Source organism: Pelodiscus sinensis, chromosome 1 (genome assembly GCF_052426305.1).
Source record: "Pelodiscus sinensis isolate ZL-2025 chromosome 1, ASM5242630v1, whole genome shotgun sequence".
NCBI classification, from domain to species: domain Eukaryota; kingdom Metazoa; phylum Chordata; order Testudines; family Trionychidae; genus Pelodiscus; species Pelodiscus sinensis.
This window is the reverse complement of record NC_143052.1, coordinates 56,550,052-56,571,223: the sequence shown is the minus strand read 5'-3', so window position 1 is coordinate 56,571,223 and position 21,172 is coordinate 56,550,052. Positions and strand designations below refer to the sequence as shown.

General features: G+C 41.4%; 1 protein-coding gene across 1 annotated transcript in view; it reads right to left on the bottom strand.

Annotated features, from left to right (window-relative positions):
- TMEM117 (transmembrane protein 117) overlaps nt 1-21,172 on the bottom strand; it is a 372,323-nt gene that overhangs the window by 126,745 nt on the left and 224,406 nt on the right. Inside the window, exon 5 of the mRNA XM_006126495.5 lies at nt 8,562-8,659. Within this exon, the coding sequence (XP_006126557.4) occupies nt 8,562-8,659 (98 nt within the window). The remainder of the gene's footprint in view (nt 1-8,561; nt 8,660-21,172) is intronic.

The window sequence follows — 21,172 nt, the reverse complement described above, 5'->3', positions numbered from 1 at the left end:
CTGCCACTACGTCTGCCACTGCTGTTGGTTGGCAGGCTCACTAGGCCCAGACCTAATACTTCATCTTCACCGGTGCCGAGACCTTGATCTATAGGACAACCTTATAGATCTCACTGATTCCGCCTCAGACTCTGACAAATAGTCTGACTCGGTGGGGATGTTGAACCTTGCTCTCTCCATGGCTGACAGCTTGCCCCTACGTCCTGGCCGCGGTGCCGGGGGAGGCATGTGTTGGGATTGCCTACAGTCCAACGGCAACTGGTACGCCGGGAGATATCCCTGCAGCACCGTGGTTGTCTGTGGTACCAGATGGTGCTGCAACGATAGGTCCGTCTGGAACTGGCCTGGTGCCAGGATTGGTTGTGGGAGGGGCAGAAGTGCCAGTACGCCATACGCCGCCAGTTGCCCCAGTACCAAAGACTATGGTAAGTGGCTTGGTGCCACAACCGGCCCCATTGGCAGTTTCAGCGGCGGTGCCGTCTCGCCGGCCACAATGGGTGCCCTGTCCCTGGTGCTGCCTGGGTTGTCATCTGCTGCTGCTGCACCATCTGACCTGGTGCCCTGTGTTCTGCGAAACCCCCCGGGGGAGGGGGGAAGCATTGGTGCCGCGAACGGCACCCAGCACCCAGCTGGCGGCTGGTGCCGGTGCCAGGATTGGGGCTGGTGCTGGGATTGAGGCCGGTGCTGGATGTGGTGCCAGTGCCTGCACCAGTGCCAGGGCTTGAAACGGCTGTTTCACGAGGCATACCTGCGCTGGTAGACAAAGGCTTCCTTGTCGACAGCAGCGCGTCCAGACTGCCCTGATCTGCCGACAAACATCTGATCATCAGCTGGTCGGCAAAGCGCGGCAGCCATTTAAATTTAAATGAAGCCACGATTATTTAAATTGCGGCTTCATTTCCCTCTGCCGATCAGCCTAATCTACATGGCTCCATCGATGGAGCCATGTAGTTTAGACACACCCTCACAGTAGACTTCCGATAATCCAGAACCCTTGGGACCTAGGTAGTGCTGGATTATCGGATATGCCAGACTATCAGGAGGTACTATAAAATGGTATACAGTATATACTGTAGATGAAGTGTTTTTAACCCTTTTTATTGTAGCACAAGCAGTGTCCAGCATCACACAATGCCAGTGGCAGACTGACTCGGTCCCATCCGGCTTCGCTCAGTTCAGCTGCTGCTGCTGCTGCCTTGTGACTTGTTTTTTGCCGAAGCTCGCTCACTAGGCTCTTGCCATTTTGATGCCGGACTATCGGGAGTACCGTTCAATTGGATGCCGGACTATTGGAGTTTTACTGTATTTATTTCTTCAAAGGATTTTAAGACTAATAATCCTGTAATTGAGAATCTAATTTAAATAAATAGGAAGTTTATGTTTTAGAATAAGATTCACAGAACAGGTCGAGGTCTGAACCACACTTTTGGCTTGTGGCTGGACCCTTACATCTATTCTATCTTACACTCACTGACTGTACTCTTGAAAAGCCATCTCAATGTTTGACATCAGGGAAACGTAGTAGGCTGCAAGGGTTTGGGTATCATGGGAACCTCCATACCAGTCCTAAGATATCCAGGGGATAACCCCATGTAGGCAATTATATCAGTGTCAAGTCCCTTTTCTACCACACTGGCACAGTGGGCTGTGTTTTAAGAGCTCAAAGGAAATCTTGAGACCTACAAAGATCCCAAGATGTCCACAGTTCCAAGAGGCATTTATACAAAGGCTTGCTGCCTCCACACACATTGTTCCCTCTGACTCCTATTTCCCCTGAGGCAGCATAGCTCCTCTAAGAACAATGCTGATGTGGTCCCTAATGGCAGCTGCACAAACACTCACTGTTCAACCACAGCATGCTTTGTGCGCGAGCAAGTGCATATCTTCACTGACTCTTAAAATGCCCTCCACACACTGGGTAATGTCCAAACTCAGCACTTCCTGGGTTTTCTTTTTATAAAAAATAAATTAGCAACAAAGTTAATCTCAAATCTTTTCACTAGGCTTGGTAGCTCTTCGGCCTCCTCTCTCAGCACTTGTCACCCCCACCCTAGCTCCTCTCTCTACCCAGAGAACTTCCCTTATTTACAAGCACAGTAATTAGCCACCCACCTGCCTTGGTGAATTCAAAGACCCCATTTAATACTTTCTGAGCAAGATCAATGCCTGCTGGCAAGATGGAGTGCTAGAGACACATACCACTATCTGTTGACTGATACATGGACCATGGTGGTGGAAGGGAAGCCATTTAGAACAGTTGCTCTCAAACATTCCAGAGAACTGCATGCCTTTCAGGAGTCTGATTTGTCCTGTACACCCACAAGTTACATCTCATTTAAACTACTTGCTTACAAACCCAGACATTAAATTACAAAGGTGTCACAGTACACTATTATTAAAAAATTGCTTACTTTCTCATATTGACCATATCATTACAAAATCAGTTGACTGCAATATAAATACTGTACTTATATTTCAGGGTATAGTAGATAGAGCAGAATAAACAGGTCATTTAGTTTGTAATGACTTCGATAATGTTTTTATGCAGCCTGTTGTAAAACTAGACAAATATTTAAATGAATTGAGGTACCCTCTGTGTACCTCCAGCGTGTATTTACCCTCCACCAATTTAAAATGAGAAAGAGCTAATGAGTGAAGTCAGGCCTACCAACAGGAGGGGCAAAGGAGGCAACTGCCTTGAGGCCTGGCGATTCAAAAGGTCACGGGCCTCCTGACTAGCAACACCATTACCGTGGCAACAGCAGTTGGGAGGCCGAGGTTCTTTAAATTGCTGCCAGAAGTCTGGGCCACATGCTCTGGACAATAAGGCTTGGGGAAAAGGGGGCTCATTGTGGTCTGGGCAGCACCAACAGCTGGCTGCCCCTAGCCACGCCCTGTCTGTCTGAGGCTCCACCTCTTCTAGGAGCATGGAGCTGCCGCCCTCTCCCTGACAGATACCTTGACCAAGGGACTGCTAAACGTCAGCTCTCCCAAGTGAAAGAAATATGGGAAGGTGAACAACATAACTAGTTACATCTTTGCTTTTTTTATGATTTACACTTCTGTAACATGCAGTCTAGAAATCTGAACTTTAATGAAAGGACTGTTTTGTCTGGGGCAGTTTTTAATTTAGTCTGACAAAACTAAGAAATTTACTTAGTCCTTTTAAACACAATGCACAATGAAAATAACTAATTTTAATAAGTTCTCTTTTGAAACAAATACAAGAGCTGCTTTCAAATCTGTAAAAGGAAAGTATTACTCCAGTAATGAATGTATTATTGTAACTACTGCAAGAAAAAAAAAGTATTGAAAAACAGCTGATCAGGTCAAAGCCTCAATTAGAAGCACCCTCCCCCCAAATTAAAAAGCCTATTTTTAATTTCCATTTTGGAGACATGCCTATCAATCTCAGATGGACGCTCCCATATTTACATAGTAAAAAAATTCCCACACGGAACCATGTATAACAGTAACTTTTGATTCATTCCTTAGTGTAACCCATACCACTTTAACTCTTTTTGGCCTACTGTATTTTCTGGCGTATAAGGCGACTGGGCGTATAAGACGACCCCCTAATTTTCTAGTTAAAACATAGGTTTTCGCCTATACTCGCCGTATAAGACTACCCCCCCTTAAGAGGCCAACCGGCAGCGCCCTCCCTGGCTTTTCTCCCGGTGTCCCTGGTCTGCTGGAGACGGTCCCCAGCAGACCAGGGGCAGCGGGAGCAAAGCCGCAGCAGCGGCGCGGTGCTGCGCCTCTGAGGCTTTGGCAAAGCCTCAGAGGCGCGGCACCGCGCCGCTGCTGCGGCTTTGCTCCCGGTGCCCCTGGTCTGCTGGGGACCGTCTCCAGCAGACCAGGGACACCGGGAGAAAAGCCTCTGAGGATGCCGGCAGCAGGACAGCTGTGGCGCGTCTGGGCTGTCCTGCTGCTGGCTTCCCCCGAGGCTTTGCAAAGCCGTGGAGGGGCTCGGGCAGTGGGGCAGCCCAGGCGCACCTGGGCTGCCCCGCTGCCGGAGCCCCTCCGCGTCTTTGCTCCGCGTCTTTGCTCCGCGTCTTCCTGGTCTGCAGCTTTTCTCGCCCTGGAATACACGGGCGGCGAGACCACGAGGTCCCGCAGTCCGTGGCCTCCAGGGCGAGAAAAGCCCCGTTCGTACCTGCAAGTCGGGGACTGCCTGTATGTTTATACCCGGCGTATAAGACAACCCCGGATTTTTGGGGGATGTTTTTTAGTATAAAAAGTCGTCTTATACGCCGGAAAATACGGTATATTCTTTTCTTGGTTAATCAAATTAAGATGACTTCTAGTTAAAAAAAATGCTGAAATGTAAAGAAAATTAGCTAAATATAAAACACAAAAATATTATAAGAAAGTTATTTAGGTTCCAGAGACAAGCCCATGAATGTTATTAAATGCCAGATTCACAATTGCCAGTAAGACTTTAATTTTTTTCCCCTGGTGTGTCCATTCTATGCACTATCTGTCTATGTTTACACTGCAACGCTATTTCAGGATACTGGAGTATCCCAAAATAGCTATCCCACCTCTTCACAGCAAGCCTGGTATTTCGGGCTCACTATTCTGAATTTCCGACGTACAGGCAGTCCCCGGGTTACGTACAAGATAGGGACTGTAGGTTTGTTCTTAAGTTGAATCTGTATGTAAGTCGGAACTGGCATCCAGATTCAGCCGCTGATGAAACTGACCGCCAGTTCTGACTTACATACAGATTCAACTTAAGAACCCCAAGTCAGCTGCTGCTGAAACTGATCAGCAGCTGATTCCAGGAAGCCTGGGGCAGAGCAACTGTGCCTCGGGCTTCCTGTAGTCAGCGCTGGTCAGTTTCAGCAACGGCTGACTTGGGGACACCTGGGGCAGAGCAGCTAGGGTGCTGCTGGGTTGCTCCAGTAGCACCACTCCTCGGCGCTACTGGACCAACCCAGCAGCACTCCAGCTGCTCTGCCCCAGGAGTCCTGATTCAGCCGCTGCTGAAACTGACCAGCAGTGGCTGAATCAGGACGCCTGGGGCAGAGCAGCTGGGGTGCTGCCGGGTTGGTCCAGTAGTGCCCAGAGCGGCGCTGCGGGACCAACCGGCAGCGCCCCAGCTGCTCTGCCCCAGGGTCCACAACAAAAGCCTGGTCTGCTGGGGGGGGCACACTAGCTGCGCCCGCCCCCCCAGCAGACCAGGGACACAGGGAGCAAAGCGGCAGCGGGGGGTGCTTCGCCTCTGAGGCTTTGCTCTGGCGAGGGACGCTTTGCTCCTGGTGCCCCTGGTCTGCTGGGGACCGTCTCCAGCAGACCAGGGGCACCGGGAGCAGCTTTTCTCGCCCCGGAGGTCGAGGTGGCTGACCGCTGCCTGTGAGCTCCAGGGCGAGAAAGCCCCGTTCGTAAGTGCGGATCCGACATAAGTCGGATCCGCGTAAGTTGGGGTATGCCTGTACCTGTAAACCTCATTCCACGAGGAGCAAGAGATGTTTCAGAATAGCGGGTTATTTCGAAATTTGGCACTGTGTAGACAGCGCCAAATTACAAAATAAGTTATTTTGAAATAAGATATGCAATTTGCATAGCTCAAATTGCTTATCTTATTTTGAACTATGGTACAGTGTAAACATAGCCTCTGAGACAAGGGACGTGTGGAAAAAATTTTATGTGATCATGTGACTAAGGACTGTATCATATTTACTATGCAACAATGAACGCCCATGAAGGAGCATCTTGAAAGATTAGACCCTTATCAGTTATGTGTCTGTTCAAATATGCAGTCTGTGCTATTTTTGTAATTTCACATACGCATCAGGTATTCAATAGCACACATATTTTCTTTTTTATCCCTAGGCTTCTGCCATTTTGAAAATTTTGTCATCTTTGTGACTTATCCCTTATTTTGAGTAGCTAAACCAGAGCACACTCAACTGACACTTATCCCAATTAAGCAGATGTGCCATTTAGAAGATACTAATTAAGCACATTCTACTATATATATATTTCAGTGGCATTTTCTAGTTAGGATGTTCCTTTCAGACAGCTTACCAAAATGAACCCATTTATGTCACAAGTCGCTAAGCAGAGCAAAGAAAGAAAAGACAAATACTGTATGTTACCACCTATAATTTTAGTCAGCCTTCCCTCTCCCTTTCTTCTCCTCATAAAAAAATGCCACAAAGTCTACTGTTACTGTATACGTGACACACACTTTATTACTATGTCTCTATTTAATATGGAGTCTTGCCTAGGGTGATTTAATTTCATTGCCGATAGCTACAAATAAAAGAGTTTATGTTGCCCTTTATGCTTCTGAGTCCTCATTAAAAGCGCTCTATTTTAAAAAGTATTTATGAAAAGAAACATCTTTTTACTGAATCCATTTCTATTTTCAACTCCTTGTGGCAATTTTAGTGTGAATATTATGTGAAAGCAATTAACGCTTTATACAATTTTGGCCTTTAAAAAATTCAAAACATCTTTTGTAAGGACAACGAAAATTTTTTATATCAATTGCTCTCTGTGTCTTGCAATAATCTCTCTAAAAAATAAAATATCTTTACCATTTCGTTTCTTATTTGTCACTTCTCTAACTAGTCTCAGTAGTTTCAATCTTAAATGACAGTCTCTTCACGACTAACTAGTCACTCCAGCAGACGCTCTCTATTTTATGAGACAGGTTGACTAGAATTTAATGCTCTATTCCAGATGAAGGCGTATCATTGATTTATGTCATGACTTGATCTTTTCTACCATGATAGACATGTCTTTGAGCATTGTGTTTGTTTGCCTTTTTGACTACTAGATCTGAAATAGAGGCTTTAATTGTGCTGTCCACAACAACGTGCCCAGCATTTATTGTATTTCCCTGAACAAAGTTGATTTCAGGCACAGTAATATATCTCATTATTGCTTCCAATGTACTTTAGCTTGCATTTGTAAACAATCAATTTCATCTTCAATTGTGCTGCCCATAAACCTAGCTTTCTTATATCCCACATAGTCTTAATTGATGTAATGTCATCCACAAATTTTACCATAATACTGTGCCATCCTTTTCCCCAATCATGGTTAAACATTAATCCTAGTTCAGAGTTTTGGAGCACTCCATTTTAGTTTGCAACATGGCAGAATTACTATTTTATTCTTTCGGTTTTCTATTTCTTAGACGAATTTTTAATCTGCTTTCTCTCTCACTCCATGACTCATGTGAGTAACTTTGTAAAAGGCCTTTTGAAAATCCAAATACATTAGATACCCTAATTTTCCTTCATGCACTATTTTCCTTACGTGCTCAAAAGTGTTCTTACAGATCAGAGAGGGATTATTTTCCTTTAAAAAAGCTTTGCTGGTTTCTTTTGTCATATGATAGTTTAAGGATTCTTTACATTTTATTCTTAATTATCATTGCAATCAGATTACCTGGTACTGAACCGTCAATGGCTGATCATTGCCAGAATCATTCCAGCATTAAAAAAATAGGCACAACCAATATACTTGATTTATGAAAGAGAATTGCCTGTTTTTGTTAACTCAGCCCCTTCATTCTTAAGTTACTCCAGAACATGTGAGTGTTTCCAGTGTGGCATTTGATCTTGGTTACTTGTCGTTTTTTTAATTTATCAATTTCTTCTGGCATACCTTTTTGACACCTCCATTTCTTACTTACTTTTTTCAGGCAATAAAGATGGGATACTGTATCTCAGTATCATTGCATCTCAGTATCCACTGGAATGTGGACTGATGGAAAGAAATCATTTATCTCCTCTGAAAATATCCTCCTGAATTTCTCCCTTTAGCCTTTGCTAGAACAGCAGACCCACTGATATTGTCACAGGTCTCATATAGCCAAAGAATGTCTTAGACAAAATGTTCTTCAAATTCCTTTCTAGATTATCTAGTTTTCATTTTACTTGCCATAGTTTATATTCCTTTTTATTAGCATGACTTGTGTTGGAATTACATTTTGTGAAGCATACCTTTTAATGATATGACTCTTCTACCTTGTTATTGACTCATACAGGTTTTCTTCTTGTCTTTCTTTTAACAATCTATCTATTTTTGAATCCACATTAGGTTGTGAATGCAAAATGTTGCCACATTTAATTGGAGGCACCCAAGAGGGCATGTAGATGTCTAATTACCTTATTTCCAGGAACAAACAGGTAATTAGCTATCTTAATGTGATCACATGTGCCAACAATTTTTATCCTACAGTTTTGTGCCAACAACTGCTTGGACAAAAAAATGGAAGCTAGGTTCAGGCAATTTTAAAATGTAGCTCATATGTCACACTCTTATTAGAGGGTGCACATACATATTCAGCATTGGTTGAAATGGGCATAAAGCATTTTTATTTGTATATAACTTGTTTTAATAGACTGACAAATACTGTTAGAAAATATAGCTTAATTCCTTTATTCCTATGAATCCTTTACTCCTAAGAATAATTGTACTCTTATCATGTGTCAGTTCAAAGTTCTTCACTGCCATAGAACATTAGAGGTATTTTGACAGAGGTTTGGATGTTTATTCAGGGTTCACTTATAATAAATTGGTTTTTACTGTTTTCTTACCAGAATAAAATGATCCTAATATTTCCCTTCTTCCAGAAAGCTCTGGCAGACTTCCCCCAATCAGGATAGGGCTTGTCCTGAAGCATCATATCAGTGACCTATGGCGGAAGAAGGAAATAATTTACCTTTAAATCAATATCATAAAGTTTAAAACACAAACTTTTAGATTACAAAGGTTTTTTTCATTTTATATCATTCTAATCAACATTTATAACAACAGCTAAGTTGAAAATCTGAACAAAGACATTACCTGCAGCTCTCTTATTCAAAACCTACTTGATCTTTGGTCTGCCTTCTAAAACTGGGGTATACACAGTTGTGAGAGATATGAGAAGGCTCATGTATTGACAAAGATGCACAGAAGACTGACACTAATTTAAATGAGCAAGTTACTTACGAAGATCTAGAAAAAAAATTGGATGCAGTTTACTTTCTTCATAACCATATGTGTAAGACAAATAGCACTGTTCCAGTCCAGCCACAGAGGAAAGTCCAAGTTCAAGGAGCACAGTATCAGGAGAATTTTGGCTATGAAATGTGGATTACAGTTCAGGAGTATCTATGCCAAAAAACCTTGTACACTAAGGGCCATATGCTACCCTCAATCTGCACTCAGTCCCAGATGCAAATGAGAAATTTGCACACAAAGTAAAGGCCATATAGGACCTAAAACTTGTGCTGCTCCCTTACTTGGTATTTAAAAATTGAAAGGCTTATTCTAATTTTCAGTACTCATATTTAAACATACCATCTGTCAAACTGCACCCAGAGACCCATACATATGTACTACTTTTGGATGATTTACAAAAAGAATTAGAAATGGGCCTGAACAGAAGCAATAGATTTTTATATCTATGATCTTTGGGCATGTTAAAAAACCATATTCTTTTTTTTTCAGATTAACACTCTTGTAAAGTATTAAAAAATATAATATCGTCATTTCATCCACCATGCTATTACGTACTTTGAAAACCCAGTAACGGGGGAAACACACAGAAGTTTTAAAAAAAAGTCAGTACATAGTCCTTGCTGTGAAATTCAGTAAAACAATTGTTTATCTACCACTACCATCAGTACACTTTTAAACTGTTACTTGCTTTGATAAATGTAAAAGCACCTCCTGAAGTGATTTAAATAGGAAAAACCCCCACCATAGTTTTACTCGTTTCCAAATAGAATCGAGTTTTACAGAGAATCTCTTATTTTTATTTTCTCCCTGGTTTATTTTTGAAGTATGGAGTTGTTTTGGTTTGGGTTTTGTAATGTAATCAGCTAGTATGTGAATTAGTACTTTCATTCAAAGACAGTTGATAGTGTTTATCAAAAGGCACGCGTAGCCCATATTTAAATCCAAACCACATTTGAATCAAATGTATCTCCCAACATTAGGATTCTTAATCTCAGAAGGCAAGAATGTTCAATACTTTGCAGAACTGGGTCCTAAATGATGAGAACTTTAAGCAAGTATGGCGTATACACAAATGTAGTCCAGGATTCCAGGACTCTGTCATTAATAGCTGGAAGAATTATAGCTGGAGTTATCGTGGACAGTTCTCTGAAAACTTCCACACAGAGTGCAGCGGCGGTCAAAAAGGCAAATAGGATGCTAGGAATTATTAGGAAAGGGATAGAAAATAAGACCCAGAATATCTTACTGCCCCTGTATAAAACTATGGTACGCCCACATCTTGAATACTGTATACAGATGTGGTCTCCTCACCTCAAAAAAGATATTTTGGCCTTGGAAAGGTTTCAGAAAAGGGCAACTAAAATGATTAGGGGTTTGGAACGGGTCCCATATGAGGAGAGGCTAAAGCGACTGGGACTTTTCAGTTTAGAAAAGAGGAGATGAGGGGGGATATGATAGAGGTCTATAAAATCATGAGTGGTGTGGAGAGGGCTGATAAAGAAATGTTATTTATTAGTTCCCATAATAGAAGAACTAGAGGACACCAAATGAAATTAATGGGTAGCAGGTTTAAAACTAATAAAAGGAAGTTCTTCTTCACACAGCGTGTTGTCAACCTGTGGAACTCCTTGCCAGAGGAGGCGGTGAAGGCTAGGACTATAATAGAGTTTAAAGAGAAGCTGGATAAATTCATGGAGGTTAGGTCCATAAAAGGCTATTAGCCAGGGGATAAAATGGTGTCCTTGGCCTCTGTTTGTCAGAGGCTGGAGAGGGATGGCAGGAGACAAATCGCTTGATCATTGTCTTCGGTCCACCCTCTCTGGGGCACCTGGTGCTGGCCACTGTCGGTAGACAGGATACTGGGCTAGATGGACCTTTGGTCTGACCCAGTACGGCCGTTCTTATGTTCTTATGTTCTTATGTAAGAATTGATGGAAACCTGAAATACTACCATTTCTAATGGTTTTCCATGGGTAATTCCTCTCTCCAATCACCCATATTATGATATAGTTTTTATTTTAATAAGATCCCCAAGATTAACTAAATAAATATTTGGATACATATTTAATGCTTAAATAGCCCCTATCAAGTTTTAATTAATTTCATTCAGAAATACTGTTCCAGTTCTGGGAAGATTCTGCACGGTAATAAATATTTGCAAGGAAAAGGATGATTACTGCATGAATTTTATTCAATTTTCAAAATGTTTTCTCTGGAGTACTTTCTGGGAAATACTTATTATATTTGTTAGGAAGAAGCAATCTGCTGCTGTATGATCAGTTATTACAACAGCATGTTTTATAAGAATGGCATTCAAGTAAGTGACATTTGCTGAGGAAAATGGCAAGATGAAGCAGGAAATGTTCATTCTGATATCAGACAGCTGGTCTTTTTCATCTCTTAGCTCCAGCATTTATTTTAAGTCTTATCATCAGATCAATGTCAGGTCACTTGCAGCTAAATTGGCAGAAGCAAAGGCAGTCATTAGAGGGATGCATTCAATAAAGAAAAATCCAATTACCTTTTGCATTAGAGAAATCAAATTCATTTTCTGGTGTTGGTCAAGAACAGTCATTGTGGAAAATAATGCATGGAAGGAAAGTACTCAGCTTTGTCACAATATAAATTATTTTGTTTGGATTGGATCAATATAATAGCAACAAGGTATTTTAACTTCCACCAGCATTGTCAGAAAATTAAAAAATAAAATAAAATAAAATAAAAATCAACCCTTTTATTTGTTTTATACAAAATTAAAAGACTTTATTTCTCTCTTCATGTTTAAAAAAATCCAATGCACTGCCTGGCAAACATTCACCTTTGTTAGATCAAACAAAAGACAGGACTATGCAGCACTTTAAAGACTAACAAGATGGTTTATTAGGTGATGAGTTTTCGTGGGCCAGACCCACTTCAGGGTCTTTAGATCAGACTACCAGGAAAAATGTTGTGTATATTACAGAGTACATGTCCCAGGGTACGCAATACATGCATTCTTTAATCATTCTATGTGTATCTCTTGTACAATCAAGATAAAATGGGAAAAGCCACTTAAAAATACCCATTACTCAATTCATTAATTTTATATCTATAACTAAGAAAGAACCAGGAATGTGATACTGTATTAACATTGATTACACACACTTAGTTTAAAAATGTGTGTGTTTTTATGCATATCTATAGTCCTATGTTTCACTTAATGTTCCATTAGAAAAATGGGTACTGTCTATAAAGGTTAACAAACTACCATTTCATAATGTGCAGTCAGATGCATGTTCAGTGAAAAATAAAACTGGCATTTCTAGTACTACCTTATCAAACATTAATGTGACTGCACATTATTTATGAGGGTAACCCAGAAATACCTTAGTGGCACATTTCTCTATATCATTAGGTCAAATATGCTGAAATACTGAGTCACAATAATTGTTAAAGATTAAAAAAATTAGATACGGCCCATTTTGACATGGCATATTGCAACCATGTAAGAACAGGAAGTTTTGCATTGAGCACTTGTTATGGGAAATACCACTACCAGACAAAACAATTACCAGTAGAAAATATGTATAAATTGGGTATAAAGCTACCTATCCTTCTAGTGGCATGGGAACATTTTTAAGAGTGGGGGTGCCGAAATCCAACCCCTTTACCTCTGTCTACCTCCGCCCCCCAGCTGTGGCCAGAAGCAAAGCCCTGCATGCTGGGTTGGCAGCCAGGACCTTGGGCGTGAGGCTGGCAGTAGAGCCCAGCAGCACATGGGTCCAACAACTGAGGTCCCTGGAATGTGGGGCCGATAGCCTGGATTCCGAGGGTGCTTTGGTACATTCCATGACCCTAGTTTCTGGGCCTATGTAACCGTCTTTGTGAAATGCTTTGAGATACTCAGATAAAAAAAGTGTTATAGGCAAGCTATTCATTTATTTATTCTTATCATTGCATTCATTTTTCATAAACAACATTTGCCACTGGTCAAACCACATCTTTCTCATGATATCACCTACAGCAGACAGAGAAAATTAGTGTGCAGTTCTGTTTCTTAAAAGACATCTTGCAGGATTCTTAGTGTGAGATTGACAGAACTTCTCTAGTTCTCAAGGTTTTTCAACCTTTGAGAGTCATGATAGCAAAGCAGTATTGCAAACCACACCCCGTGCTGAGTATAAATGCTGCTTGCTGAATATTCCCATCTATCCTTTTGAGTGGGAGGTGAAGCTCCCAGGAGGAAAAACAAAAATCTCAATTCAAAATGAGCAACATAAGATCAAACCATGTGCCTCAGAGAAAAAATGAAAAACCAAAGTGTGAACACAACACAAAAGCTAACCTCCCAACTCGAGAAGAAACAGCAGGGGCAGAGAGAATCTTACAAGATACATCCATTAGCGAAAAAGCACAACAAACAGCAACCTTTCCCAATCTGTGGTGTGAGCACATCCCACACTATAATGTCCAAATTCATTCCTCCTCTGATGCTTGACTTTCTTTAATAAAGCCACAGTTGCTGTTATTAGAGGTCTTCCCTCAGGACGGCTCAAACCATACCCCCTCAGGAAAGTCACTTCAAAGGTGCTGCCACCTCAGTGGAACACTGGAACTACTTAATTCTTTCACAGTTCAATCAATCTCTGCTAACTAGTGTTTCAGACAAACACTGGAAGCCTGTTCCAAAAACTGGCCAGCTGCAAGAACAACATGGGGATACTTGACCATTCCTTCAAAAATCTTCAAAACCCTTCCTGGAAAGGAACTAAAGCAGAAGTTCTCACACTAGAGTCATTGCAGCAATCACTGGCAGTCTACAGAGTGTTTGTCAACTGATGCTGGCTGATCATCTTTTTTTCCAGCTGCTAAATTGCATCTTAAAATAATTAAAATATATTAATATATAATTAATATATATAATATATATAATTAAATGCTTTCATAACAACCTTTTTTCTATGCAAACAAATGGAGTAAGTGTAAAATGAACCCCGAGATACTTTCTCTATTATGATAATTTAAAAAACAACAATGGTGTTGTAGCACCTTAGAGATTAACAAAACATATAAATGGTATCACGAGCTTTCATGGGTACAACCCACTTCTTCAGATGACAAATGTAGATCAAGGGAAGGAAGTGAGCTGCCCCCTGAAAATATTTGGAAATGCCCGAACTAGAGCATGTTGCGTGCACTGGAGTTTCCTTCAATATTTCAGTTACGTAGTCATCACCACTTTACATAGTCATCACCAGATCAAGCATTCAATAGCAAACAGAGGATGGAATAATGGGAATCCATGGTGCACTCTAGAATTAAAAGCCTCTAACGGGACTCTGAAATGTTTTCTGCCTCTACTTGGGCACTGAGTAGCTTACATTCTAATAGGCCACACGACACCAACACTGTACACAGGTTGAACCTCCCTCAACCAAGACTCCTGGCAGCACGACATAAGAACAGCTATTCTGGGTCAGACCAAAGGTCCATCTAGCCCAGTATCCCATCTGCTGACAGTGACAAATGCCAGATGCCCCAGAGGGGGTGAACAGAAAAGGGAATAATCATGTGATCCCTCACCTATCATACACTTCCAGACAAACAGAGGCTAAGGACACCATTCCATTGATAGACCTAACCTCCATAAATTTATCTAGCTCTTTTTGTGAACCCTGTTAAAGTCCTAGTCTTTACAAAATTCTCTGGCAAGAAGTTCCACAGGTTGACTGTGCTCTGCATGAAGAAAAACTTCCTTTTGTTTGTTTTTATCCAGCTACCCATTAATTTCATTTGGTGATGCCTAGTTCTTATATTATGGTAACAAGTAAATAACTTTTCCTTATTCACTTTTTCTACATCAGTCATGATTTTATACACCTTTATCATATCCCCCCCCCCCCCGTCTCCTCTTTTCTATACTGAAAAATCCAAGTCTTTTTAATTGCTCTTTATATGGGATCCATTCCAAACCCCTAATAATTTTTGTTGCCCTTCTCTGAATCTTTTCCAATTGCCAATATACCTTTTTTCAAGATGTGGGCGTACTATGGTTTTATATTGAGGCAATAAAATATTCTCTGTCTTATTATCTCTCCCTTTTTAAAAATGATTCCTAACGTGCTGTTTGCTTTGTTGACTGCCACTGCACATTGAGTGGATGTTTTCAGAGAACTATCCACAATGACTCCAAGATCTTTCTCTTGAGTAGTTATAGCTAAATTAGCTCCCATCATATTGTATGTATAGTTGGGATTATTTTTTCCAATGTGCATTACTTTACATTTATCAACATGAAATTTCATTTGCCATTTTGTTGCCCAATCACTTAATTTGGTGAGATCTTTTTGAAAGCTCTTCACAGTCTGCTTTGGTCTTAACTATCTTGAGCAGTTTAGTATCATCTCCAAATTTTGCCACTTCACGGTTTACCCCTTTCTCCAGATCATTTATAAATAAATTGAATAGGATTTGTCCCAGGACAGACCCTTGGGGAACACCACTAGTTACCTCTCTCCATTCTGAAAACTTACTATTTATTCCTATCCTTTGTTTCCTGTCTTTTATCCAGTTCTCAATCCATGAAAGGATCTTCCCTCTTATCCCATGACAACTTACTTTAATTAAGAGTCTTTGGTGAGGAACCTTGTCAGCGGCTTTCTGGAAATCTAAGTACACTCTACCCACTGGATCCCCCTTGCCCACATGTTTGCTAATCCCTTAAAAGAACTCTAGGGCTACATCTAGACTATATCCCTCTGTCGGCAGAGGGATGTAAATGAAGCACTTCAAAAGTGCAAATGAAGCCGGGATTTAAATATCCCATGCTTCATTTGCATAATCACATAATGGCGTTCTTTTGAAAAAGCACTATTTCAAAATTGAAACCGCAGTGTTGACACGGTTCTTTCAAAAACGGGGCGCTATTTTGAAAGATCCTGTAAACCTCCTGTAAACTGTTTTCGAAAGAACTGCATCTAGACTGCGGTTTCAATTTCAAAATAGTGCTTTTTTGAAAGAGCACCATTAAGTGATTATGCAAATGAAGCGTGGGATATTTAAATCCCGGTTTCATTTGCTCTTTCGAAGTGTTTCATTTACATCCCTCTGTAGTCTAGACATAGCCTAGTAGATTAGAAAGGCAAGATTTCCCTTTACAGAAAGCATGTTGACTTTCCCCCAACAAATGATGTTCATCTATGATACTGACAATGATATTCTTTACTATAGTTTCAACTAATTTGCCCGGTACTGACATTACACTTACCGATGTGTAATTGCCAGGTAATTGCCAGGATCACCTCTAGATCCCTTTTTAAATATTGGCGTCATGTTAGCTGTCTTCCAGTCATTAGGTACAGAAGCTAATTTAAAAGTTAGGTTACAAACCACAGTTAATAGTTCCGCAATTTCACATGTGAGTTCTTTCAGAACTCTTGGGTGAATGCTATCTGATCCTGGTGACTTGGTACTGTTAAGTTTATCAATTTGTTCCAAAACCTGCTCTTCTGACACTTCAATCTGGGACAATTCCTCAGATTTGTCACCTAAACAGAATGGCTCAGGTTTGGGAATCTCCCTAATATCCTCAGCCATGAAACTGAAGCAAAGAACTCATTTAGTTTCTCTTCAATGACTTTATCGTATTTGAGTGCTCCTTTAGTATGTCAATTGCCAAAGGGCCCCACTGGTTGTTTAGCCGGCTTCCTGCTTCTGATGTACTATTACTTTTTGAGTTTTTGGCTAGCTGTTCTTCATTCTCCTTCTTGGCTTGTCATATTATATTTTACACTTCATTTGACAAAGTTTATGGTCCTATTTTCCTCAGTAGGATTTGACTTCCACTTTTTAAAAGGCATATTTTATTCTGTCTCTGATTCTTTTACCTGGTTGTTAAGCCACGATGGCACTTTTTTAGTTCTTTTACTGTGCTTTTTAATTTGGGGTATACATTTAAGTTAGACCTCTATTATGGTGTCTTTGAAAAGATTCCATGCAGCTTGCAGAGATTTTACTCTTGTCACTGTACCTTTTTATTTCTCTTTAACTAGCTTCCTCATTTTTGTGTAGTTCCTCTTTCTGAAATTAAATGCCACAGTTTGGGGCTGCTGAGGCATTTTTCCTACCACAGGGAAGTTAAATTCTATTACATTATGGGCACTATTTCCAAGCGGTCCAGTTATATTTACTTCTTGAACCAGAATCTGCACTCCACTTAGGACTAAATCAAGAATAGCTTCTACCCTTGTGGGTTACAGAACCAGCTGCTCCAAGAAGCAGTCTTTTAAGGTGTGAAGCAATTTTATCTCTGCATCCCGTCCTGAGGTGATGCGTACCCAGTCCATATGGGGATAGTTGAAATACTCCATTATCGTTGAGTTTTTTTATTTTAATAGCCTCTTTAATCTCCCTTAGCATTTCATAGTCACTGTCACTGTCCTGATCAGGTGGTCAATAATATATCCCTACTGCTGTATTCTTATTAGAGCATAGAATTACCATGGCTGTTGCCGGGCCAGAGAAATGCAGTGGAGGGCCAGAGGAAGGAGCTCTGCAGGGGCCAGGCACTCAGCCAGGATGGCTGCAGGGAGGCCCGCAGCTGGGATTCCTGCTGCAGGAATCTGGCTGAGCTGGTGGTAGGGAGGCCAGAACACCAGCCAACTCTGGAGGGGCAGCGGTTTGCTGAGGTGGGGCCAGAAATGCCGGCAGCAGGGCAGGTGCTGCCCAGGAATTGCTGGCAGGGTCAGGTAGCCTGGCAGCTGAGCAGCAGTCTGCCATGGGCAGGATAAGGCAGAAGTTCCAGTGGCAGGACCCAGACTGGTGGAGCTGGTGCTGCCACGGCAGGGCTGGTGGGGCTGGGCGCACCGGTGGCAAGGCAGTGGTTTGCTTAGGCAAAGTGTCAGGACTGTGGGATATCATGGCAGGGCGGCAGGGCTGCTTGCACATGGGAAGCCCACCGAGAGGCCAGACCAGAAGTTGAGCCAGGCTAGGAGGCCAGTGGCAGGTGGCATAAATGACCTCTCCTGGTCCAGCAAAATCCCTCCTTTGGGACCACTCAGGTCCCAAGGGTGCCAGATGAGGGAGGTCCAAACTGTACCAACAAACAGGGAGTGCTCATTCCGAGCTACTTTGTCTGAAATCTATGAATCGTAATAATACCTGTGACACAGTATATCCAATGGCTCTGTACTGGAAAGGACAGCTAACTTACTTAATTCACAGACTATAAGGTCAGCATGAGAGGTCTCTGATGCAGAACAGAGTGGACGTATTGCTGGCTCAATCAATACACCTCTTCACAACTAGCAGCAATGATAAATGTGTTCTATGCTCCTTCAGAGCAAGGTCAGAGAGTTTTTTATAGACCCATTCCTATTAGATTGGGGCAGAAGATATCTATGTCACCCTTTAATCTCATGGAAATCAGGGAGTAAGGACATTCTCCACCTTGAGACACTGGGGGTTTCTTTTTGTCACAAAGACATTTTTCCTTTATTTGTCTTATGTACTAATATGGCCCCCATAATGTAAAATCATAGAATAACAGAACTGGAAGGGACCTCGAGAGGTCATCGAGTCCAGTCCCCTGCCCTCAAGGCAGGACCAAGCACTATCTAAATCATCCTGAATAGATGTCTATCCAACCGGCTCTTAAGTATCTCCAGTGATGGAGATTCCACAATTGTGGGGGGAGGGAAGGAGCATCTGAACACCCCATAATCTAACACTCCTTTAATGAAGACAAGTAGTATAATTCCTATTGTAGAAATAGGAAACTCAGGCACAGAAAGGCTAAGCAACTTGCTCAAAATCACACAGGATATCTCCGGTAAAAAAGGAATTAAACCAAAGTCTTCTATGCCTGCAGCATGGCTCAGTCTGGCGAAGACCACTATGGGTAGGAGCTGCTCAGGTTGGGCTTGGCCTGCCATACTGTGCTGGGGTGAGGGGCTGTGTAGGTCAGGCCAAGGCTATTGCAGATGAGGGCTGTGAAGGATGGGTTGGGTCTGCTGCACTGTGCCATGGGTGGGGCATTGCTCTAGCATATCTAACCACAGGTGGGGAGCTGCTCCAGCCTGGCTGGGATGGAGTGGCCCCCACCTGAGGCACTGTGGGCCTGGCCGAGCTGGAGCAACCTCCCCCCTCCCACCTTCCTACCCATGGCACAGTGATGCTTACCGGTTAATTGGTTACAACCCTATTTACTTATGCTAATCAGTCTGTTCTACTTCATATTTAGCTGTGATTCTCTGAGTTCATTTCTCAGACCTAAGGAAGAGTTCTGTGTAAGCTTGTCTCTCTCACCAACAGAAGTGGTCCTATAAGAATTATATTACGTCACCCACCTTGCCTTGCTATTATCTTGGGACCAATACAGTTACCACAATATTTTATGCAAGCACTTAACAGAAATGTAGATAATGTTTTGTGACTATTCTTCAAATAACTAGCTTCTAGTTTTCCAAAGAGTAACCAGCAAATGGAAGCTGTCAATAAAAAATAAACTGAAGCTACTTATGCAATACATTTTGCAACCTTTCCCAAGCCTCTCTTCAACATTGACTTGATCACACAAGAGGGAATTAGGCAACTAAATGAATTTTTGTTCAGATCATAAGCCTTTGCCAAACATCCTTTAAATTACACATGTGCAACATTAATATTGTTTTAATTACCCGTGTGTATAGAAACTACAACCACAGTCAAAAACCAAAAGCCTCAGCAGCTCAGAAATCCCTACATTAAGCAATAGCTTATTACATTTCCGGAAAAAATATTGCCCTTGGAGCAAACAGAAACTCTCCACATAACATATAAATCTCTAGTTAGCCAATCCCACTTTTTCAAAGCTTTTCTACTATCAGACTTCTGGGAACAAAGGTGCTGCCTGGAAGCTAAGCTTCTACTGGTACTGATCACACCCAATAATCACCAGACTATTCCTCTGTCTCTGTCACACGTATCCCAGTAAACTGAAACAGACTACTAGCATGTGAAAATGACAGTTTACTTTCAATCTAAATTACATTATTTAAAAACAAGCCAGGCAAGCAATTTTTTATAAAACTCAATTAACAGGGAAAAAAATGTTAAAAGGCCTGGCACTAAAGAAAGGCAATGATTTGAGGCTCTCTACAGATGGGGACCCTTATGATACAGCAAGAAAGAGCAGCTCCTCTAAGACTGAACCTGGAAGATTGTGCTTGGTTACCAGCATCCTTAATACTAAGAAGATGACACACGCATTGGAGGAATTCATTCTCTCTGTTATTTTACTCTGAGGGGATTAATTGTTAAGCAAAGAATGATTCTCCTATTAAAGTCAGCTTTTACCAATAGCTACCACACTACAGTGCCTAAATATTGGATGCATTTCCTGTGCTAAATATACTGTAATATTGCTAACCCACAAAATATCATAAGACTTCTTTAAACATCATGAATTAAAAATATTTTGAGGTTTTCTGTTATTTTCATTCTCTTTTTTGAGCTTTCAAGGTGTATGCTTTCAAGCTTTTCTCTGCAACCATGGAGTCAAAAAATATGTTTTAAAGGAAGCTCAGATTTTCACATATGTACATGATATCAGAGAAATACTTCAAAAAGAAATACCAAAGACTCATTATAAAATCACAGAGGTTTGTAACATAAAAGATAGATGTACTGTTCTATTGTAGTTACCAACCAATGGAGATAGTCGGTAAATGTTAACTTAAGAGCTTCAAGTGAGTCAGTTAGGGCTTGTCTACATTTAACACAAGTGTAGGAACAGTGTAATGCATTAGTATAGATATTAGGTATGCTGGTGGGAAGGGTTCTCCTGCTAGCATGGGTAATCTCCTCCTGAAAAAAAATCAATAGCTAGGACAATAGAAGAATTCTTCCCTTGATTGATGTCGTTAAATCCAACCTAATTTTCTGAAGCAGACCAGGTCTTGTAGAGGTCTTATAGAAGGAATGTCTAAGTTCTGCTCCCAAAATAAGTCTATTTTCATGTTACACTTTACTTGGAAATGGAAAATTTCTACATAAATACCATTTCAGTGACTTCTCAGCCCCCTTCCCCCACTTCACATTGTCAATTGCTACTTCACAAACAGTCCTCCCATAGGGAATGGTAATTGAGCAAGCAATGCTAGCTCACTGCTACACAACTACTGATCATTTGTTCAACACAGGCTTCCTCTATTGTCCATACACAAAGCCATATGAACTCTACTAA